This window comes from Nerophis lumbriciformis, linkage group LG28 (genome assembly GCF_033978685.3).
Source record: "Nerophis lumbriciformis linkage group LG28, RoL_Nlum_v2.1, whole genome shotgun sequence".
NCBI lineage: Eukaryota > Metazoa > Chordata > Actinopteri > Syngnathiformes > Syngnathidae > Nerophis > Nerophis lumbriciformis.
Genome location: NC_084575.2, coordinates 9,436,091 through 9,461,249, shown reverse-complemented (window position 1 = coordinate 9,461,249; position 25,159 = coordinate 9,436,091). Strand labels below are relative to the sequence as shown.

The window sequence follows — 25,159 nt, the reverse complement described above, 5'->3', positions numbered from 1 at the left end:
TTTATTTATACTTTAACTGCTTCTCATTAGGCTATTTCAAAAATAAAAAATTCAGGGCTGCCAAGTTTCAGAAAATTACAAGAGTGAGACTTTAGTGGCATGATGCGTTTGAAAAAATGTTGGCCTTTTTTTAAACACGTATTTGGCCTGTTTTAACGTTGATTTATACTTAAGACCAGACGTGGGCAAATTACTGTAGGTGGGCTGCATACGGCCCATTAAGCTTTTCACGGACGTCTTAAAAATATTTTTTCTAAACCTTTACCGTCAAATCTGGAGCCGCCAATACGAGGTGCAGTGCATTTTTCAAATTACCGTCTTGAGCTATAGAGAGTATTCAAGTGGGTGGAATCTGCGCTTTTGAGTGATATACAGGTTGTTACGGTAATTTACATTATAAGCTCCAAACAGACAGGGCAAGAAGCAGAGTGGGCGGGGTTTGTTTAAAGCAGCCAGCCTGAGACTTGAGTGTTAGGGAGGAAGACGGAAGCAGATTTTTACAACAAAGTTCCGTTTTGCAGAAAAGTGATATGAAATGGATTATCATTATATGGATCTGAGGGTGTTTTTTTGTCTTTTGCGTTCATGTTTTGCGTGTTTGTTGCATATTTGTTGCATTTTGCTTCATTCTAAAAGATCGATCTCGAGACAATCTTCTGGGAAGTAAAGAGGAGAGACATTCATATGTTCTTAATATTTCATGTTTTATCGTTCCTAGTTTTTATTACAAATCCTACATGATTTCTTTCATGTACATTCTTTTATTTAGCAAAAAGTCTGTAAAATTCAATCTAGTTTTTTGAGGTGGTCTGGCCTAACACTTTTAGCATTCAATCAGTCATATTGTGAGTGTTTGTATTGTGTGTTTAGCTTTTACCCTTTTGTATGCCATTTTAGGAAATTCTTCCACTAATGGGTTGTACTTGTATAGCGCTTTTCTACCTTCAAGGTACTCAAAGCGCTTTGACACTACTTCCACATTTACCCATTCACACACACATTCACACACTGATGGAGGGAGCTGCCATGCAAGGCGCTAACCAGCACCCATCAGGAGCAAGGGTGAAGTGTCTTGCTCAGGACACAACGGACATGACGAGGTTGGTACTAGGTGGGGATTGAACCAGGGACCCTCGGGTCCAAGCACACATACAACAGAATGCATGATACTTTTTACAGATAAATATTGTGTCAAAAAACTTTAAACTCACAATTCATGTTAAAAATCAGAAATAAAAGAATGAGACCGGTTAATATTGTTACACAATCATCAGTCAGTCACTTCTCTGTTTCACAGAAATATCCTACCGTGTACTGTACATACAGTATGTGTGTGTACACACACAAACATACACACATATATATATATATATATATATATATATATATATATATATATATATATATATATATATATATATATATATATATATATATATATATATATATATATATATATATATATATATATATATACATTTGGTGGCTTCATCCAATATCAGCGCTCATGTTCGCTTGCTTCGTGTCTGTAGCAAACATTAGGCTAAAATACTGACACAAACCTTGCGAATGGGAAAACATTAACGTTACATACAGGTAAAAGCCAGTAAATTAGAATATTTTGAAAAACTTGATTTATTTCAGTAATTGCATTCAAAAGGTGTAACTTGTACATTATATTTATTCATTGCACACAGACTGATGCATTCAAATGTTTATTTCATTTAATTTTGATGATTTGAAGTGGCAACAAATGAAAATCCAAAATTCCGTGTGTCACAAAATTAGAATATTACTTAAGGCTAATACAAAAAAGGGATTTTTAGAAATGTTGGCCAACTGAAAAGTATGAAAATGAAAAATATGAGCATGTACAATACTCAATACTTGGTTGGAGCTCCTTTTGCCTCAATTACTGCGTTAATGCGGCGTGGCATGGAGTCGATGAGTTTCTGGCACTGCTCAGGTGTTATGAGAGCCCAGGTTGCTCTGATAGTGGCCTTCAACTCTTCTGCGTTTTTGGGTCTGGCATTCTGCATCTTCCTTTTCACAATACCCCACAGATTTTCTATGGGGCTAAGGTCAGGGGAGTTGGCGGGCCAATTTAGAACAGAAATACCATGGTCCGTAAACCAGGCACGGGTAGATTTTGCGCTGTGTGCAGGCGCCAAGTCCTGTTGGAACTTGAAATCTCCATCTCCATAGAGCAGGTCAGCAGCAGGAAGCATGAAGTGCTCTAAAACTTGCTGGTAGACGGCTGCGTTGACCCTGGATCTCAGGAAACAGAGTGGACCGACACCAGCAGATGACATGGCACCCCAAACCATCACTGATGGTGGAAACTTTACACTAGACTTCAGGCAACGTGGATCCTGTGCCTCTCCTGTCTTCCTCCAGACTCTGGGACCTCGATTTCCAAAGGAAATGCAAAATTTGCATGGTTGGGTGATGGTTTGGGGTGCCATGTCATCTGCTGGTGTCGGTCCACTCTGTTTCCTGAGATCCAGGGTCAACGCAGCCGTCTACCAGCAAGTTTTAGAGCACTTCATGCTTCCTGCTGCTGACCTGCTCTATGGAGATGGAGATTTCAAGTTCCAACAGGACTTGGCGCCTGCACACAGCGCAAAATCTACCCGTGCCTGGTTTACGGACCATGGTATTTCTGTTCTAAATTGGCCCGCCAACTCCCCTGACCTTAGCCCCATAGAAAATCTGTGGGGTATTGTGAAAAGGAAGATGCAGAATGCCAGACCCAAAAACGCAGAAGAGTTGAAGGCCACTATCAGAGCAACCTGGGCTCTCATAACACCTGAGCAGTGCCAGAAACTCATCGACTCCATGCCACGCCGCATTAACGCAGTAATTGAGGCAAAAGGAGCTCCAACCAAGTATTGAGTATTGTACATGCTCATATTTTTCATTTTCATACTTCTTAGTTGGCCAACATTTCTAAAAATCCCTTTTTTGTATTAGCCTTAAGTAATATTCTAATTTTATGACACACGGAATTTTGGGTTTTCATTTGTTGCCACTTCAAATCATCAAAATTAAATGAAATAAACATTTGAATGCATCAGTCTGTGTGCAATGAATAAATATAATGTACAAGTTACACCTTTTGAATGCAATTACTGAAATAAATCAAGTTTTTCAAAATATTCTAATTTACTGGCTTTTACCTGTATATATATACATTTGGTGGCTTCATCCAATATCAGCGCTCATGTTCGCTTGCTTCGTGTCTGTAGCAAACATTAGGCTAAAATACTGACACAAACCTTGCGAATGGGAAAACATTAACGTTACATATCTTCATGATGAATGATAAAAAACAATTCCAATCGTTAACGCCATTGCTGCCAGGTTTGTTGTGTAATGGTGGGACGAGAGTTGTACGGTACACCGCTACTAAGCAACCGGCTTAGCAAGTAGCATCCTCCTGACCATAATTGATATTATCAAGTATCAAGTAGGACGCTGGCGCATGTTTACAGTCGTTACATAGTTGGGCTTAAGCAAACATTGTTTGTTAGCGTTTTGTGTAACATTTAAACATCTTTTTTGTCTGCACTGTGCTATACAACTATTACTGTAATACATACAATAACTGAATTGACAAATTTAATGTCAGGTTAGCATGTAGCATTAGCTTAACCAGACCACATGTAGATGCTATAAACAGCTAAGTATAATTCTATTTTTTTGCATGAATGTACTGAATATAGATGTTTTAAATAAGGAGACACCCATTATAATAACACTTAGCCTGTATACTTACAGAGCTTTATGGACTGAAAAACATTGAAAGAGAAAGCTAATAAACTAACTTTCGTGATCCTTTCTATTACATGTTATGTACCGGGAAATCAACATTTAGTACTTTTGTGTGTGTTCATGTGGTAACAAATATTCACTTGTTTATTCATGAAAACATTTTTTATGTAACATTACTAATGAGCTGATAATAATTGTGGTATCCAGTTGTTGTATTTTGTTTTTCTACACTTCTGAGTATCATTTGCAAGTATGCATTCATTTCAGTTTGTCCTAGTGTAGTCAGAAAGTAGTCTTTGGCCTTAAGTTGAATGTGCCAGTCTTGTCTTTTGTTAGATCCTACAAAGTGTTTATACAGTAAGTAATGTACTTATTCCACACCAGCTGTTTGATTGTGACGTGCGTAGTTGTAGTTTTCATTAACACATTTGTAGGTGTCGAAATAGCCATGTAAAATCGCTAATGCTAATCGGTAGTATGTATGTATATGGAATATTAACATCGAGTTAGTGTCATGATCCGTGGTCCGGATCATGTTTAGTTTAGTTATGTTCCGTTAGTTTTGGACTTCTTTAGTTCCTGGTTGCACTTCCTTGCTTGAGTTTGTTACCATGGTTACTTATTATTTTCACCTGCCGCTTGTGTTCCTGCCGCGCACCTGTTTGTCATCACTGACACTATTTAAGCCTGCCTTTTAGTTCACTCGTCCTGGCTTCCTTGTTTGCTGTATGCAACAGTCACGGTTGTTTATTCCTGTTCTTGATTCCTGATTCCCGTGCTAAGTACGTTTTTGTTTTAGCTTCTCGTGCGAACGGCACACTTTCCTTTTGTTTTGTTTTTGTCTGTTTGTATCCATTTACTATTTATGTTAAATAAACCAAATCCTACCTGCACGCTTTCGTCCGGAGTGTCCGTGTTGCATTGGAGGAACGATCCCGCATAAATATGCGACCCCCACGTGACAGTTAGCACAGTTTGAGAAGTGGAGCCATACTTTTCAGTGATTTCTATTAGGCATGCTTGCTTTGTTGGCATGGAAAATTACAACATTACTTAGAGGCAGTCTGCTAGGAATATGCTTGTTTGCCTGCCAAGTGTTTGAGTCTGCAACAGGACATGACGTCACGTGCAATAAAGGTATTAGAGATGCGCGGTTTGCGGACACAACCGCGGAGTCCGCGGATTATCCGCGGATCGGGCGGATGAAATTTAAAAAAATAAGATTTTATCCGCTCGCGGGTCGGGTCGGGTGGATTCATTAGATATTTATTTTTTTTTTATTTTTTTATTTTTTGCGGGTGGCAGTTAAACCAATTGGGAAATATATATACATAGTTAAATGTTGTTACCCACATACGAAAAATGAGCAGGCACCTGCAGCATATGCCACAACAGAAGAAAAAAAAAAAGAAAAGAGATGGACACTTTTACGGAGCGGAGAAGGGACGCCTCGCCGGGGTCCGGGACCGAGGCCCCTTCCCCCGAGAGGGCCCCACCGGGAGCCGTAGCTGAGGCGATCCGCGAGAAGGGTCCGACGCACGTCCAGGGTCACTACCGCGCCCACCGCACCGACACCCCGCCTCGTCCGCTTTCGCCGCGGCCGGCGTCACGCGCAGCAGGTAAGCAGCTTACCTGCCCGCCACCCCCGTGGCCGGGGGCTCGTAACAGGGGTCCAAGGGCCGCAGGCCCCGGTAGGTCCAGGACAAAGTCCTGGTGGAGGGTTCAGGGCTTCGCCCCCCGACGCAAAATGATTATTAGCATTCAGACAGGTTAAAATGTTGCTAAAACCATCACTTTTCTATCAGTCACAGTGACTTTTCAAAACAAAAATATTACAGCAAAAATCATATGGGTTGATTGACATGTTTATTCTGTAAGCTAACTTCAATAGTTTGAAATTATTTTGACAGTTAATGCCAGTTATCCTGTCAACCTTTCACAAGACTTCAATTTGTTAATTGAAAGTATAAATAGTATAAACACTTTTAACAGTATGTTGTGCTGTGAAATACAGCCGACAGGATTGCGCATGCATGGTGCAGGAGAACAAAGGACTTCTTTAATTTAAGGTTTGTGATAAACCATCAAACTCATTCGTTAAAAGGACTCTATAGTAATATAAAGCGAATTTTTCTTGACATTATCATGCAAGAAAAGTTTATTTTTGGGATCGCGATCACCGCGTAATGATTTTTAAAGGTTGCATTACATTATTAACTGTCCCATGTGATCAGCCAGTGCGATTGGAAGTCCATGCTCAATTATTGCCTCCGTAAATAAAACTTCAGCACTTATCACATCCAAAGAATCTGTTTGGGCGACGAAAAACGTTGAATGTTTTCTACTTGTATCGCTAGCAACGGCATTAGACTTGTGTTTTTTTGTCCCAACGTGGTCTTTTACATCGCTAATTCCTCCGTGTCCGATCGAAAAATCTTGTCTGCACAAGGTGCAATTCGCATAGTTTTCACCCTTTTTTTTTTTTTAAATTAATATTAGATATATAACAACGGGCGGATGGCGGGCGGGTGCAGTCCTGATCAAACGTTACATCGGGTGGATGGCGGATGGTTGACGACTTTCTGACGCGGTTGCGGATGAAATAATTGCCTATCCGCGCATCTCTAAAAGGTATAGATATATGGGACGGTTTGACTTTATGTGAATTGGTACCCGGTAGTACCGACAGAATTCGGTCGGTAGCTATAAAAGTATTCGGTACTCATCCCTACCAGGGAGTCACCGTAAGACTTCAGGAGAGGCAACGCGGCTGGAGAAAAAAACGGAAAGAAAAAAAAAAATCAAATCGACAAAGCCAATTTGCTGAAGAAATCTAAAGAAAAACAGCTTCTGATTTACATTTGTTGTTTTCACTTGATGCACTGTGCAAATCCCACAAAGTAGTATAAGAGTGTGTGATTCACAGGGATCACAGTACATTGCACATTGTTTCTCACTAAACATGTTTGAGATATTCTTGGCACAGTATATAATGTCGGAGGGAAGTGAGGAGGCTGCAGAGGCAGTTTGCAGTAAACATGCGGAATAATTGGCCTCTATGGCACTTTCACCATCACTCCCACACACAATCAACACAGGCACATATGGAACCCTCAAAATTGTTCCAGCGTTCATTAATTGCAGCGTCAACACGCACAATCAGCTGCAGGATAAAAAGAAAAATCATCATCATGATCTCCCATTCAAGAGCAGAAATATTTCTGCGTCATGAGGACACAGCTGTGATGGCTGTGCTCTTGGTAATTTGGTCTCAGACAAGCTGAAAACGAAGTGAGTCATAGCCCGCGCTCAAGCACAGGTGAAAGGGGATTTATGTTGAGTGTCAGCCTCTTATTCACACGCCGTCTGTTCAGCCGTCCGAGGAAGTCTGCTGTCGGTTTCTAAACTTAGTTTGGAGCAGACAAGGAGTCACTCAGTCATTCAGACTACAGCAGAAAACTTGTTTTTATACCATTCAAAGTATTCCAGTGACTGATTGGTATGTTAGGCGCGTGAACAGGACAAATGAAACCCATTTTACATATACTCTGTGCATCATCTCAGGGTGCAGTGTTTCTCACAGAATAGCAATTTGTTCATGGTGGTGAGTGTGTGGCCAGGGGCGTGACCAGCGCGGTAAAAACATTAGGTCATCGTAATTTGCATAATTGGCCTTAACGGAACCCCCTCACCAAACTCTGTAGAAACAAATTTTGATGCTAACTTGGTACTGTACTACTAGGCCTATCTGCAGTGTGTGTGTGTGTGTGTGTGTGTGTGTGTGTGTGTTCTGGCAATGCTTACTTAATGGGGACATCGCTCTGTTTACACAGTCACCTTTAGGGGACCTCTGACGGTATGGGAACAAAAAAACAGGTCCCCCAAAGGGAAACCTTTTTAAAGGATAGTCAGATCCATTCTGAAGATGCCTAAGTGATTTTTAAGCTATGGCCCATAAAACATGTTTACTGGTTAGTTTGAGTGTGAGACATTTGCACAGCAGCCCCCTCATCGGGCCGTAGCTGGTACTGCACTCGGTAAAAGAGAAAATTAATTTTCTTGAAAAGTGAAACATTTGTTATCCTGGCATTAATGGTACTGTGATTCTGTATGGTATCCATCCTTAGTTAAAACTAACATATTTTTCCGAAAACAAAATCTGGTTTAATGTTCCTTAGGATGACATTTTCATACAGCATGATTATAAAACATTATTACCTTAAAGTAGGGCTGGGCGATATATAAATATGCGCGATATATCGCGGGTTTGTCTCTGTGCGATATAGAAAATGTGTGACGACCGGGGCGCGTGGTGATGCGGGGTTTCGTTCTCCCAGGATGCAACGGACTTCGGACACAGCGTGAAGGTAAAATAAATGATTTATTTACCGGACTAAATTATACTGGAACAAAGAAAAAGGATGCTCAGCACATAAGGCAAAAACTAAAAGAGCTAGCATGGGAGCTAGAAGGTAAAAACAAAGGAATTTAGCATGGAAGCTAACAGGTACAGAGCAGGAACAAAAGTCGTCAACTGTTGCACGAAAACAAACTACGAAGCCAGAACGAATGACAGGGAGGACAGACGTAAATAATAATGTCAGTGATGACAAACAGGTGCGTGTCGGGAACAAACGCGGCAGGTGAAAATAATAAGCAGCCATGGCAACAAACTCAGGTGTACAAAACAGGTACTCAAGGAGTCCAAAACTAACCAAAAACACAAGTATCTTGAAAACGTAAATAAAAAATATGATCCGGGCAGCGGATCACAACAAAATGACTATATTGTGATATCTAGTATGCATTCTCACGCAGTTGCTTTTAGCTGCGGGCATTACACTACATGCTCTACTCGCTCTTTCCTGTGTCTCCTTCTCACAGACAGCAAGCGCAGCTTCTACATACGTCACATACTGTCACGACATACGTCACATACGTATACGCCCTCGCGGAGCAGAGAGGTAGCAGCATGGCTAACGTTAGCTGTGATGCTAGCGGTAATACGAGAGAGAGAAGGTGCGAATCTGGTAACAAATGAAGGAATAATTAATTCCCCCAAAAAACAGCAGGGGGTCCATCGTCTGCCGGTGGTTTGGCTTCAAGTGGGAAGATGTCGAACAGACAACCGTAATTTGTCAAGTGTGAGGCAAAAGCGTTGCTATAAAATGTAGCAGTAGCCTACTACTAATATGTAGCATCATTTGAAAAGTCCACTGTTAAAGTTAAAGTACCAATGATTGTCACACACACACACACACACTAGCTAGAGAATGAACAGTGCTAGTGAATGAAGAGTGCTCACTCCAATCCAATCCACTTTATTTATATAGCACATTTAAACAACAAAAATGTTTCCAAAGTGTTAAAAACAATATTTACGTACTCCGCACGTCAACATCTCCGTTTGGTGCCACACGTCCACACCATCAAAATGCTGAGGCAAACATTTCCAGATCAACACCGTATGAAAAAAATTGTGATTTTGTTTTTAGTTGTGATTTCCTTCTCTGCATGAAAGTTTAAAATGAGCATATATTAATGCACTATGAAGAAGAATGTTTTAATGTAGACACATAGAATCATCATACTACTGTGATTATATGTATCAAGTGTTCATTCAAGGCTAAGGCAAAATATCGAGATATATATCGTGTATCGCGATATGGCCTAAAAAATATCGCGATATTAAAAAAAGGCCATATCGCCCAGCCCTACCTTAAAGTATGATTCACATTCAGAATTTTCCATCCTTCTATATATGGTAGTTGGAGCTGCAGACAACTTCATTACTGCTAATTAGCAGTTTTCAGTAATGTCACAGAAGATGCAGGATTTGCTTGAACATTTAATAGGACAGCTGTAGTGCTGTATTCTGTATTCTATTCATGTCATATTTAATTTTAACTTTTCTTTTCTTTTTTAAATGGGCCTCAGTAGTCACGCACAAATTTGTGTGAATTATGCAAAATTATTTCAATTTGGTCCCCATGAACCATATTAACTCTTTTTTCCCCAGGGTCCCCAGTAAGAATGATCAGCACATTACTTCATCAATCCAGAGATTTAAAGACGTATGAGCTAACTGGGCAGTGGCCATTTTACATAATTTTTTGTATGCCTCCACAACCTGTAGAAAGGGTGGTCCCCACAAGTGATGATCAAAAACCTGGTCCCCATTCCAAATGATAACGTGTGTGTGTGTGTGTGTGTGTGTGTGTGTGTGTGTGTGTGTGTGTGTGTGTGTGTGTGTGTGTGTGTGTGTGTGCGCGTGCGTGCGTGTGCCTGTGTTGACAAACTACAGTAGCGTGTTGCTCAAACCAAGGGCAGCACATATATCACCTGGGCGATGAAGTGTAACTTTCCTCTTAACAATTTTTTTTTTTTATTCGTGGAAACTATGTGTAAAAAAATAAAAATAATGAACGTGTAGCAAACACTAGAGTGTGCTCCCTACACTGCCAACAAATGCTCTCTTTTTAAAAAAAAAAAAAAGACTAGTCTTTCTCATCCACTCTTTGATTCTTTGCAATGCTCAGTTCTGAGAAATAAGCAGAGGTGGGACCAAGTCATTGTTTTGCAAGTCACAAGTAAGTCTCAAGTCTTTGCCCTCAAGTCCGAGTCAAGTCCCGAGTCAAGACAGGCAAGTCCAAAGTCAAGACTGGAAAGTCTCAAGTCAAGTCCTAAGTCCTGCATTTTGAGTTTCGAGTCCTTTCAAGTCCTTTTAACCACAGACTAATATATTAACACAGATTGTGTATGCTTTTCAAACGCTGTATTTATTTATTAAAAGAAGTGCATTTTAAATTGCAGGAAAGAAAATTGTGCTGACATTGCACTTTATAATAGCACTATTAACCAGTCATTTTAAACATTAACTCATTCCTTTACAGAACAAACACATTGAAAAATAAAGTGCAAATGTACTTATTTGTACAAAAGTGTTAACATTGAAAAAACATGACATATACGTGAACATAACAAAAAAGTTGTACTTTTTATATGTCAGGGCCCTATGCTGCATTGCATCTGCAAAAGACCAAATTAGCCAAGAGTCTGTCAGTCATTTGTGCACGATGGGGGCGTAGTATGATGCCACCATGGCTGAAAACTCGCTCCACTGGAGCACTGGAGGCAGGCACTGCCAAGACTCTCATGGCCACTCGGAACAGTGAAGGAAGAGTCTTCATGTTCAATGCCCAGAACAAAAGGGGGGAGAGAGTTGTTTTGGGTTGGTGCACTACTTGTAAGTGTATCTTGTGTTTTTTATGTTGATTTAATTAAAAAAAAGAAAAGAAAAAAAATATTTCTTGTGCGGCCCGATACCAATCGATCCACGGACCAGTACCGGGCCGCGGCCCGGTGGTTGGGGACCACTGAGGTAAACAACCAACAGTATGTCAGAAAGCTAGCTAAAACGGTACACATATTCATAATATAGTATACATTTTAACTGACCTTTATTTTACTATTTTTGTCTTTTTTTAGGTGGCTAAAATACGCGGTGCTGCTGACCGCCGTCTAACGTTACGTGTGATATATTGACTAACGTAACCCTGCTTAAAAAAAATCACTGAACAAAAAGTATGAATAAGGTAGTGAACTGCAACAGATTCCCGTGTTTGCAATAACGTTATAACGTTAGCAGTGAGTTTACAGCCTCACTGATTTAACTACACAGCAAATAAAAGTCACGTTACTTAGCCAATAAACGTTATCTTTCATTCAAAACTTACCGTTCTTTGTGCAACTTCAAATGCCGGACGAAGTTGGAAGTTGTTGCCTCTCCATCAGTAATTTTCGAACCGCATGTGTTGCATACTGCAAACCGTTTTGTGTTGACCACCTCGTAATTTTTATACCCAAACAAAATTATTTTAGGTATCATTTTTTGTTCACTGGCGTGTGGTTTGGACATGTCTTCTTCGTTGGTTGTCCTGCAATTTGATTGGATGAATGCTGTGTGATGAAAACAAAGTAGATCTAATTTGATTGGCTGTTGTACTGAGACCACACCAGCTGACACACGCAACGCTGATAGACAAGTACACAATGAAAAATACGGAGCGCTCCCGAATAACTTTTTCATCTTTGGGTTTTGGGGAAAGTAGCAAGTCATGTCAAGTCATGTCAATTCAAAAGGCTCAAGTCCAAGTGAAGTCACAAGTCATTGATGTTAAAGTCTAAGTCGAGTTGCAAGTCTTTTTACATTTTGTCAAGTCGAGTCTAAAGTCATCAAATTCATGACTCGAGTCTGACTCGAGTCCAAGTCATGTGACTCGAGTCCACACCTCTGGAAATAAGTCAACATGGCGACACAGAGCGGCAATACGCAGTAGGTTTTACTTCAAAGGAAGTTCTTGTATTATGACATTTCTGATTTTTATGACGCACTCCCATAAATTATTGATACTGTTCAAGATGAACTCCAGTGGCCATTTTGCGATTTGTAGTTTGCGAATTTAATGTATCACATTTTTTCAAAAGATATTCTTTCAAAAATTATATTACAGTTCCATGCTGTTTTGTGTTTGGCTACAGCCTTTTTTTGTCCAAAGTAATCATATTTAAAGGCTTACTGAAACCCACTACTACCGACCACGCAGTCTGATAGTTTATATATCAATGATGAAATCTTAACATTGCAACACATGCCAATACGGCCGAGTTAGCTTACTAAAGTGCAATTTTAAATTTTGCGCAAAATATCCTGCTGAAAACGTCTCGGTATGATGACGTCAGCGTGTGACGTCACGGATTGTAGAGGACATTTTGGGACAGCATGGTGGCCAGCTATGAAGTCGTCTGTTTTCATCGCAAAATTCCACAGTATTCTGGACATCTGTGTTGGTGAATCTTTTGCAATTTGTTCAATGAACAATGGAGACAGCAAAGAAGAAAGCTGTAGGTGGGAAGCGGTGTATTGCGGGCGGCTGCAGCAACACAAACACGACCGGTGTTTCATTGTTTACATTCCCGGAAGATGACAGTCAAGCTTAACCATTGGCCAGTGGAGAACTGGGACAACGGAGACTCTTACCAGGAGGACTTTGAGTTGGATGCGCAGACGCGGTACCGCGAGTACGCATGCAGCTGCGGCTTCCAAACATTTGATCGCTTGCCCGTACGTGCGTGCCGCTATGTGCATGTCACGTACGTAACTTTGGGGACTTTGGGGAAATATATGTGCTGTATGAACTTTGGGGAGGTGAACGGTACTTTGGGCTGTGGGATTGAGTGTGTTGTGCAGGTGTTTGAGTTGTATTGGCGGGTTATATGGACGGGAGGGGGGAGATGTTTGTTATGCGGGATTAATTTGTGGCATATTAAATATAAGCCTGGTTGTGTTGTGGCTAATAGAGTATATATATGTCTTGTGTTTATTTACTGTTTTAGTCATTCCCAGCTGAATATCAGGTCCCACCCGCCTGTCAAAGCATCTTCCCTATCTGAATCGCTCCCACTGCCCTCTAGTCCTTCATTCTCACTTTCCTCATCCACAAATCTTTCATCCTCGCTCAAATTAATGGGGAAATCGTCGCTTTCCCGGCCCGAATCGCTCTTGCTGCTGGTGGCCATGATTGTAAACAATGTGCAGATGTGAGGAGCTCCACAACCTGTGACGTCACGCAACTCGTCTGCTACTTCCGGTACAGGCAAGGCTTTTTTATCAGGTTGCGAACTTTATCGTCAATGTTCTCTACTAAATCCTTTCAGCAAAAATATGGCAATATCGCGAAATGATCAAGTATGACACATAGAATGGACCTGCTATCCCCGTTTAAATAAGAAAATCGCATTTCAGTAGGCCTTTAAGCACATTGTATGTATTTTTGACCTAAACAAAGCATTTAAAGATAACACGTGGGTGTGGAACAAGCGCTTTTTGTGTCGTTCTCACCACTTTCAGGTTCTAAATGGCTGTCAAAGTGTCCCAACATGTCGGATTACCTATTCAGATGTCTCATGTCCAGGTGAGATGCATGATTTATGATCTACAATAAACTTACAGGGAGTAATAGATCTCATCCATTATTATTATTATCATTATAAGTTGTGTGGGTATGCACATTATTGAAATAAAGTTTTTAAAAAAAGGGAAAAAGAAAACTGCTAGAGAATTTAATTTTGTATATCCTTTGATTCAGTTAATCAAGTAAAAATCATTGAATATTGTGTAGAATATTGTACAATTTAATATGATGAATTGTGATGGAATAATTTTGAAGCCTCTTATTAATTAGATTTTAAAAAGGACTAAGCATATAAAGCATTTATATACAACTTTAAAATCATTGAGTGTATCGTATGTGGGATTAAACTATGGAATGGATTAAGTAAAGAACTTAAACAATGTACTATCATGAGCCAGTTTAAGAAACAGTACAAGCATTTGTTTCTACAAAGTATACTAAAGAACTGTTAAAGCAAAGTAACTAATATGTCAATCATGTACTCATTGTGGGACTGGTTAGAATATGAATAAATTCCTCTTTACACTAATTTATTCCTTCTGAATTATTGTCACTTCGTATACCTCGCTACCATTTCTTTTTTCTTTCTTTTTCTTTTTGCTGCCTATGGCACGGGTGTGGGACCAGACAAGCCCTGCTTCTTCCCGCGCCTTTTGGACGGTTGATCATTTGAGCAAAATGTGTGCTTGTGAATTTTCAACATGTTCCCAATAAATTCCATCCATCTTCTTCCGCTTATCCGAGGTCGGGTCGCGGGGGCAGCAGCCTAAGCAGGGAAGCCCAGACTTCCCTCTCCCCAGCCACTTCGTCCAGCTCCTCCCGGGGATCCCGAGGCGTTCCCAGGCCAGCCGGGAGACATAGTCTTCCCAACGTGTCCTGGGTCTTCCTCGTGGCCTCCTACCGGTCGGACATGCCCTAAACACCTCCTTAGGGAGGCGCTCGGGTGGCATCCTGACCAGATGCCCGAACCACCTCATCTGGCTCCTCTCGATGCGGAGGAGCAGCGGCTTTACTTTGAGCTCCCCCCGGATGACAGAGCTTCTCACCCTATCTCTAAGGGAGAGCTCCGCCACCCGGCGGAGGAAACTCATTTCGGCCGCTTGTACCCGTGATCTTGTCCTTTCGGTCATAACCCAAAGCTCATGACCATAGGTGAGGATGGGAACGTAGATCGACCGGTAAATTGAGAGCTTTGCCTTCCGGCTCAGCTCCTTCTTCACCACAACGGATCGATACAGCGTCCGCATTACTGAAGACGCCGCACCGATCCGCCTGTCGATCTCACCATCCACTCTTCCCTCACTCGTGAACAAGACTCCGAGGTACTTGAACTCCTCCACTTGGGGCAAGATCTCCTCCCCAACCCGGAGATGGCACTCCACCCTTTTCCGGGCGAGAACCATGGACTCGGACTTGGAGGTGCTGATTCTCATCCCAGTCGCTTCACACTCAGCTGCGAACCGATCCAGTGAGAGCTGAAGATCCTGGCCAGATGAAGCCATCAGGACCAAATCATCTGCAAAAAGCAGAGACCTAATCCTGCAGCCACCAAACCGGATCCCCTCAACGCCTTGACTGCGCCTAGAAATTCTGTCCATAAAAGTTATGAACAGAATCGGTGACAAAGGGCAGCCTTGGCGGAGTCCAACCCTCACCGGAAACGTGTCCGACTTACTGCCGGCAATGCGAACCAAGCTCTGACACTGATCATACAGGGAGCGGACCGCCACAATCAGACAGTCCGAAACCCCATACTCTCTGAGCACTCCCCACAGGACTTCCCGAGGGACACGGTCGAATGCCTTCTCCAAGTCCACAAAGCACATGTAGACTGGTTGGGCAAACTCCCATGCACCCTCAAGGACCCTGCCGAGAGTATAGAGCTGGTCCACAGTTCCACGACCAGGACGAAAACCACACTGTTCCTCCTGAATCCGAGGTTCGACTATCCGGCGTAGCCTCCTCTCCAGTACACCTGAATAGACCTTACCGGGAAGGCTGAGGAGTGTGATCCCACGATAGTTAGAACACACCCTCCGGTTCCCCTTTTTAAAGAGAGGAACCACCACCCCGGTCTGCCAATCCAAAGGTACTGCCCCCGATGTCCACGCGATGCTGCAGAGTTCATTCAGAGTAATTCAATTCAATAAATTGAATTGAATTAAAATGAAAAGTCCCAGAACAAGGAGCCATAAAAGGTTTTGACATGGTTGTCCAAGTAAGAACAGTAATCCAATTTAAGTGTGTACCTCGAGAGTGAAGGACAGGACCACGTCAGACTTGGACAGAGTGTTTTCGTCCTCCTGGCCCATGTCGATGATGGAGGTGTTGTGGCCTCGCTTCAGCTTCTGGAGCTTGAACTCTCCGCCCTTGGACACGGGCATGCTCTCCAGATTGGCCATCAGCTGATTGACTGAAGACTTGAGCTCTTCAATGAACATGGCTTCCATGTCTTTCGACACAAACTTGGGGAACTTTCCTCCCTGCAGAGAGAACCAGGAAATGAGTTGATGGTCATCAAGACGTTGATGGCTGCACCTTCTTAAGCAGCAGAGCAGCTAAATAGCAACGGCAAAGTGTAAAACTTACCCGTGCAATGTGGTCGGCCATCTGAAGACGACCGTCCAGTTCTCTCCTGATCTGTGCGGCCTGCTCGTCCAAGTTGTCCAACTATCAGCAAAAAATAAGCAAACACAAATATTGTTTAATTCATTTTTGTTTTGTAGGTTAAAATGTTTTATACAGTATATTGTGGTCTTAGTCAATATTGCTGATCAATTTGAATGCATTATTATTTATTGACTTTATTTGATTGTATTTTTCAGTATCAGTTTGGAAATCTGCTTTTGTCCTCCCTCCTTTCTATATTTAGGCCATTATCAAATGTATGTGTCATACAAAAAATTCTGGAATCTCTTGTTTGTGATCAGTTGAAAGAGTTCCTCTATCAAATAAAATGATTTGTAAATATCAATCAGGCTTCAGAAAGCAGCACAGCACTATCACTGCTACAATGAAGGTGGTAAATGACATCATTGTAGCGCTTGATGAAAAAACAGTACTGTGCCTCACTTTTTATTGATCTCTCCAAAGCTTTTGACACTGTAGACCACGCTATTTAAAAACACATGCTGTTTCTCATGGGACTGTCAGAACATACAGTCACTTGGTTTTCAAATTATTTAGAAAACATTCAATTAAATACGAGGGCCTTTGTTCGGAATGTGTCACTGTACATAAGGTAGTGCCTCAGGGATCTGTTTTGGGCCCCTTCTTATTTATCTTGTCCATCAATGATCTCGAACAACATTTCTCTGATTCTAATATGCATTTTTATGCAAACGATACAATTACTTATTGCTGTGGATCATCTGTTGAACAGGCTGGTAATTCCCTGCAAAAAGCTTTTGTTGCTGTGCAGAATTCACTTATTTACTTAAAATTGGTTCTCAATGCTGACAAGACAAAACGTATGTTTTAGGAGGGTCATCGCATCCATGGCACACCACTGTGACTTGTACTCTCGGGTGGGATGGCCTTCTCTGACCACTAGGACACAGTGTCATTGGGACACTTTTATTCATAAGGCTCTTTTGGGATTATTGCCCGATTACATTTGTACATTGATTGCACGGAAAAGTATGGACTCTGACTGTCTTACTTGATGTCCATCTTGTCATCTTAATGTCTAATGTGAATGTCATTTTATGTGTAACTTTGCTGCCTCTTGAGCGAAAAAGAGGGTTTTCATCTCAATAGGATTTTTTTCCTGGTTAAATAAAGGTTAAATAAAAAATTAAAAATAAATAAAAATGGTTCAAGTCCATCCATCCATTTTCTACCGCTTATTCCCTTCGGGGTCGCAGGGGGCGCTGGAGCCTATCTCAGCTACAATTGGGCGGAAGGTGGGGTACACCCTGGACAAGTCGCCACCTCATCGCAGGGCCAACATATATGTATATATATATATATATATATATATATATATATATATATATATATATATATATATATACAGGTAAAAGCCAGTAAATTAGAATATTTTGAAAAACTTGATTTATTTCAGTAATTGCATTCAAAAGGTGTAACTTGTATATTATATTTATTCATTGCACACAGACTGATGCATTCAAATGTTTATTTCATTTAATTTTGATGATTTGAAGTGGCAACAAATGAAAATCCAAAATTCCGTGTGTCACAAAATTAGAATATTACTTAAGGCTAATACAAAAAAGGGATTTTTAGAAATGTTGGCCAACTGAAAAGTATGAAAATGAAAAATATGAGCATGTACAATACTCAATACTTGGTTGGAGCTCTTTTTGCCTCAATTACTGCGTTAATGCGGCGTGGCATGGAGTCGATGAGTTTCTGGCACTGCTCAGGTGTTATGAGAGCCCAGGTTGCTCTGATAGTGGCCTTCAACTCTTCTGCGTTTTTGGGTCTGGCATTCTGCATCTTCCTTTTCACAATACCCCACAGATTTTCTATGGGGCTAAGGTCAGGGGAGTTGGCGGGCCAATTTAGAACAGAAATACCATGGTCTGTAAACCAGGCACGGGTAGATTTTGCGCTGTGTGCAGGCGCCAAGTCCTGTTGGAACTTGAAATCTCCATCTCCATAGAGCAGGTCAGCAGCAGGAAGCATGAAGTGCTCTAAAACTTGCTGGTAGACGGCTGCGTTGACCCTGGATCTCAGGAAACAGAGTGGACCGACACCAGCAGATGACATGGCACCCCAAACCATCACCCAACCATGCAAATTTTGCATTTCCTTTGGAAATCGAGGTCCCAGAGTCTGGAGGAAGACAGGAGAGGCACAGGATCCACGTTGCCTGAAGTCTAGTGTAAAGTTTCCACCATCAGTGATGGTTTGGGGTGCCATGTCATCTGCTGGTGTCGGCCCACTCTGTTTCCTGAGATCCAGGGTCAACGCAGCCGTCTACCAGCAAGTTGTATATACATACACATACACATACATATACATAATATATATGTATATATATGTATATATATATATATATATATATATACATACATACATATACATAATATATATGTATATATATATATACATACATACATATACATAATATATATGTATATACAATATATATGTATTTACATATGTATGTATGTATGTGTGTATATATGCATTTTCAGCAGTGTATAACTGGAATGTGTGATATTAAACTCATAGCCACAGTCACTGCATGAAGAGCCATGTAATTGATCAGTTATTAAGGATGAAAAAATATATTCAATATGTAGAATATGAATATTGTCTTGACAGCAAGTTTTTTTAGTTGCTATTTTGCACTACAGTTGTTCACTAATCACAACCTTTTAAGTAATAAGTATTGAATACCAGAATAGCCCACCATTTAAATGGGAAACTACTTTAACTTTATCCTTGTTAATGTCACTAGTTAGCCGACCAATGGTGAGTATAATCAAAGGAAAGGTGAAGTTACACACAAATCTTTTCTGCACGTACAGATTGCTGCACACACGCACAGATCTGACACATTAGAAGTGTAGCAAAAATCACATGTAAAAAAAAAAACAATGGAGGATTCCTACTTCACACAAAGTTAAACACGGACACACAGATTAGAATACGGACGCACAAATCTGAATACACACACACCACACACACACACACACACACACACACACACACACACACACTCACACACAGAGATTGAGATTGAGTTTTTCTACAAAAATACTTCCATAAATATCAATAACTGTATTGCAACCCACCCAAGGTAAAGGAGCATGTGTGGTCCAAATAGGATGATGTGTGGACATAAATAGACTGCAGTCTGGTTGCAAGAGGCTGTAGTCATGGCAGCAGTTTGCGATAGCCAGTTTGACAATGGAAGGAAAATCCATCAGTCACAAGCAGCATGCTGCCATCGCCATAGAGACCAACGAACTGTTGATTTGAGAGGGCGTGGGTATAAAATAGGATCGCAGCAGTAAAGCTTTAAAAAGGAAGCTTTGACTAAAATGCCAGCGCTGGCAGTTAAGGAGAGCAAACATGTAGGAGACAAGCTGCCCTGGAGGAAAAGCAGATAAATGCATGGCTCTCACGCATCAATAATGAATGGGAATCTTAAATTAGCTGACATGGGGAAATAGAGGAGAGGCTGACGTCTCTTTCTGGCACCTTCCATCTGTACGTTTTTCTGCTTCACTTCTTCTACCTTTTATTAAATGTGATTGCATCGCTTTGCCAGGAGGCTGCTCGCCTTTAAAAGACATTTCAAAAGCACTTCTATGCGGGGTTATGTCAATATGATGTCCATAAAGAGTAAAGTTCCTGATTATAGCACATAATGTTTGTCCCAGTAAAAGCTCAGATGCCTCCAACTCGGCCTACATTTTAATTAGGAGTGTCCCGATAAAATAGAATAAATATTTATTGTCCACTGAGGTAGACATCCATCCCTGCATTTTCTACTGCTTGTCCCTTTCGGGGTCGCGGGGGGTGCTGGAGCCTATCTCAGCTGCATTCGGGCGGAAGGCAGCGTACACCCTGGACAAGTCGCTACCTCATTCCAGGGCCAACACAGATAGACAGACAACATTCACACTCACATCCACACACTAGGGCCAATTTTAGTGTTGCCAATCAACTTATCCCCAGGTGCATGTCTTTGGAGGTGGGAGGAAGCCCGAGTACCCGGAGGGAACCCATGCAGTCATGGGGAGAACATGCAAACTCAACACAGAAAGATCCCGAACCCAGGATCAAATCAAATCAAATCAAATCAACTTTATTTATAGAGCACATTTAAAATTTACCACAGGGGTAGCCAAAGTGCTGTACAATGAGCAGGTTAAAAGATAAAACGAGTACCGAGCAAACACAACACAACACAAACAGAACACGATAAAAAATAAATAATTAAAATAGAATTAATAAAAACATAAAAACATAAAAACAGGATCACAGCAGGTGTATTATGGGGCGCCATTGCAGGATGGATATCACTCAGTGTTAAAAGCCATGGAATAAAAGTATGTTTTTAAGAGAGATTTAAAAACAGGAAGAGAGGAGGCTTGTCTAACACTCAGGGGTAGGTCGTTCCAGAGCTTGGGAGCAGCAACGGCGAAAGCTCTGTCACCTCTAAGCTTCAGCCTTGTGTCAGGGACCGTCAACAGCAGCTGATCGGCTGATCTTAAGGATCGGGTGGGGCAGTAAGGCTGAAGGAGGTCGGAGAGATAGGTTGGCGCGAGGTTGTTTAGACATTTAAAAACAAATAAAAGGAGTTTAAAATGTATTCGGTAACGCACAGGGAGCCAGTGAAGGGACGCTAAAATAGGGGTGATGTGCTCACGTCTGCGGGTCTGTGTTAGCAGACGAGCAGCAGAGTTCTGCACGAGCTGCAGGCGGGCGAGGGAGGCCTGGCTAATGCCAACATACAGGGCATTACAATAATCAAGACGAGTCGAGATAAAAGCGTGGATTAATTTCTCAAGATCCTGTCTTGATAGAAGCGGTTTCACTTTCGCTATTTGGCGTAATTGATAAAAGCTTTTTTGAACGACGCTGCTGATTTGTTTTTCGAATTTAAAATCTGAGTCAAACTTTACCCCCAGGTTTGTGACAGAGTCGCTGAGATACGGGGTCAGAGTGCCGAGGTCAACGTTGGGGGAGGGAGAGCGACTTGGACCGAACAACATAACTTCTGTTTTATCTTCATTTAGGCTCAGGAAGTTAGCTGAAAGCCAGACTTTGATGTCGTGCAGGCAGTCAATAAGACGTTGAACCGTGTTATTTTGTGCCATGGGAAAATAAATCTGGCAATCATCGGCATAAAAATGAAATGCAATACTGTACTTCCTAAAAATAGAACCAAGGGGGAGAAGGTAAAGCGCAAATAAAATTGGGGCAAGGATTGAGCCCTGGGGGACCCCATGTGGTAAAGGAGCTGTGGACGACATAAAACTGTCTACTTTTACACAAAAACTCCTGTCGGTTAGGTACGACCGGAACCAGTTGAGGGCGACGCCCTTAATGCCCACACAGTTCTCAAGACGAGTGATTAAGGTGGTGATCGAACCCAGTACTTTCGTACTGCCCCCTGAGGTAGACAATTGTCCTTATATCCATCCATTTTCTACCACTTGTTCCTTACGGGGTTGCGGGGGGTGCTGGAGCCTATCTCAGCTTCATTCGGGCGGAAGGCAGGGTACACCCTGGACAAGACGCCACCTCATCACAGGGCTTGTCTTTATATACAATACAATATTTCACCTGTGATATGATACCAATATTGACATGAATGATGAACATGAATCATACATACTTTTGTTATTTAGTAGTGTTGAATGTTAGAAAAGGTTAATCAAGTGAAATTAGTCAAACAAAGAACAATGGTAGGTATGAAAACACTTTTTTGATAGACTTGAACCATTTTCTACTGAAAAATAAAATTGAAGAAATAATAATACATTAAAATTGATCAAAAACATTAACTCAAGAGCTCAATGTATAAAACCCTTTAACCTACAAAAAAAAAAATTCATAGAATAATTTGTGCTTTTTTTTTTTTTTTTTAAATCAAAATGAGGAAGTCAGGATTAATGGCTACAATGAACACATTTGAAGCATGATACTGCATGATACTGATAAAGCATGTTCCCCGGGGTCACAGGCACCTCAACCCCACCCTCGGCATACATCCGCAAAGTATTCACAGCGCTTCACTTTTTCCACATTTTGTAGGATTAAATTGGTGGAAACACAGGGGGGTACTTGTTTTACCCGGGGGAAATGGGAATGTTCCTGCGGTGGAAAAAGGCAGCTTGCTGGGTTGCATATGACGTGAAATTTGTTTTTCTTCTTCACGGCTTAATTCACAAGCAGCTTGAGCGTAGCATTCAAACAAGTGAGTGTACAGTTTGAGCAGAAAATGCTGTATTATTATTGATTGTTTCAGACGTTCAAATTTAGAGAAAAAAAGAGCATTCACAGAGTCCCGAAATTAGTCGTTTATAAAGGGAATAAAGTCAGGGAAAATACAAAAGTACGTCAAAATAATTGCTCTCATAATATCACTTTCATTATCTTGTGGAATACAATCGGCCCATTCTCATGTCTGCAGCGATCACTTTGGAAAATGTTTGTTCGAACATTTGATTTGTTTGAGAAACTTTCTGTGATGCAATCGAGTTTATTCTCTACTATATTAGTAGTGTTTGAAAGCAAAACTAAACGTAAAAAAGGACAACAGGTCACATTAATTTGTGTTCTTTTGTGGTCGATATGCCTAAATATAACTACCAAGACCGGGTTGTGCAAATAAACTAATGTCATGTTAAGTCCTAGTAATAAATACTGTGGTTGTTGGTCCAATTAACCGTATTTTTGTTGTCGATTTTCATAACAGAAACTAAAAGCTTAGTTGTTGTTGAGCAGGAAAGCCAAGTGCTTTATTCGACATTATAACGTCTTTGTTGTTATTTGTTAGCCTCAAGAAAATATACTTAAGAATATTAATAAACAAGATGAAAAAATCTCTCGCAGGCTCAACAGCATATACTATATCTTGATATCGCTAGCAAACATTGCTGAACAACAATGAGTGTATTATGTGAACTTCACATCATAAAAAAAACTGCAGACATGAATTGTAGATGACAGACTAATATTTGTAGCAGGAAATTAACTGCAAACAAACTTATCCTTTTTCTCATTGGCGTCAAGATCACAGCAGCACGGCACTCATTATGTCAATCAAATACGTTGCTTAGCGATGCACAAATAAATCCAACTTTGTCTTTCACCTATTCATGCTTAATTTGTGGACCCCTCAGATGTAACTAAAGACATGATGTGCTTCCAATGTTTTCTTCTCTAAATCTGTGTGTGTCCAAGGAGGTGATGTTGAATGGATTACATTTTTCAAAAATTATTTTTCTTAAAGGCCTACTGAAACCCACTACTACCGACCACACAGTCTGATAGTTTATATATCAATGGTGAAATCTTAACATTGCAACACATGCCAATACGGCCGGGTTAGTTTACTAAAGTACAATTTTAAATTTCGCGCGACATATCCTGCTGAAAATGTCTCGGTATGATGACGTCAGCGCGTGACGTCGCGGATTGTAGAGGACATTTTCAGACAGCATGTGGGCCAGCTATTAAGTCGTCTGTTTCATCGCAAAATTCCACAGTATTCTGGACATCTGTGTTGGTGAATCTTTTGCAATTTGTTCAATGAACAATGGAGACAGCAAAGAAGAAAGCTGTAGGTGGGAAGCGGTGTATTGCGGCCGACTTCAGCAACACAAACACGGTTGGTGTTTCATCGTTTACATTCCCGGAAGATGACAGTCAATCTTTACCATTGGCCTGTGGAGAACTGGGACAACAGAGACTCTTACCAGGAGGACTTTGAGTTGGATACGCAGACACGGTACCGTGAGTACGCTTCCAAACATTTGATCGCTTGCCCGTACGTGCGTGCCGCTATGTGCATGTCACGTACGTAACTTTGGGGACTTTGGGGAAATATATGTGCTGTATGAACTTTGGGGAGGTGAACGGTACTTTGGGCTGTGGGATTGAGTGTGTTGTGCAGGTGTTTGAGTTGTATTGGCGGGTTATATGGACGGGAGGGGGGAGGTGTTTGTTATGCGGGATTAATTTGTGGCATATTAAATATAAGCCTGGTTGTGTTGTGGCTAATAGAGTATATATATGTCTTGTGTTTATTTACTGTTTTAGTCATTCCCAGCTGAATATCAGGTCCCACCCGCCTCTCACAGCATCTTCCCTATCTGAATCGCTCCCACTGCCCTCGAGTCCTTCACTCTCACTTTCCTCATCCACGAATCTTTCATCCTCGCTCAAATTAATGGGGAAATCGTCGCTTTCTCGGTCCGAATCGCTCTCGCTGCTGGTGGCCATGATTGTAAACAATGTGCAGATGTGAGGAGCTCCACAACCTGTGACGTCACGCTACTCGTCTGCTACTTCCGGTACAGGCAAGGCTTTTTTATCAGCGACCAAAAGTTGCGAACTTTATCGTTGATGTTCTCTACTAAATCCTTTCAGCAAAAATATGGCAATATCGCGAAATGATCAAGTATGACACATAGAATGGACCTGCTATCCCCGTTTAAATAAGAAAATCGCATTTCAGTAGGCCTTTAAAGGAAGACACCTCTATTTCGTATAGTAAAAAAAATGGAGATGTAATAATAAGGTGTGCTTCTTCATGTTTGCCGAACAACATGTCAAAATGTAACAAATGATAAACGATTAGTTTTCCACACACAGAGTAGTTTTTTTTCTGCAGATGATGCAGGTTCTAAAGTGACATGTGCACGTCACGTCTGCCAGGTGGCAAACAGAGGAGAGTGAGTGTCAACTGTCTACTCGTG

At 41.2% G+C, this 25,159-nt stretch overlaps 1 protein-coding gene across 10 annotated transcripts in view; it reads right to left on the bottom strand.

Moving 5' to 3' along the window:
- cadpsb (Ca2+-dependent activator protein for secretion b) overlaps window positions 1–25,159 on the bottom strand; it is a 286,320-nt gene that overhangs the window by 132,677 nt on the left and 128,484 nt on the right. For all 10 annotated transcript variants that reach the window (XM_061923570.1, XM_061923568.1, XM_061923571.1 and 7 more), the window contains exons 4-5: window positions 16,338–16,418; window positions 15,998–16,231 (exon numbers count right to left, since the gene is read on the bottom strand). In XM_061923570.1, the coding sequence (XP_061779554.1) occupies window positions 15,998–16,231; window positions 16,338–16,418 (315 nt within the window). The remainder of the gene's footprint in view (window positions 1–15,997; window positions 16,232–16,337; window positions 16,419–25,159) is intronic.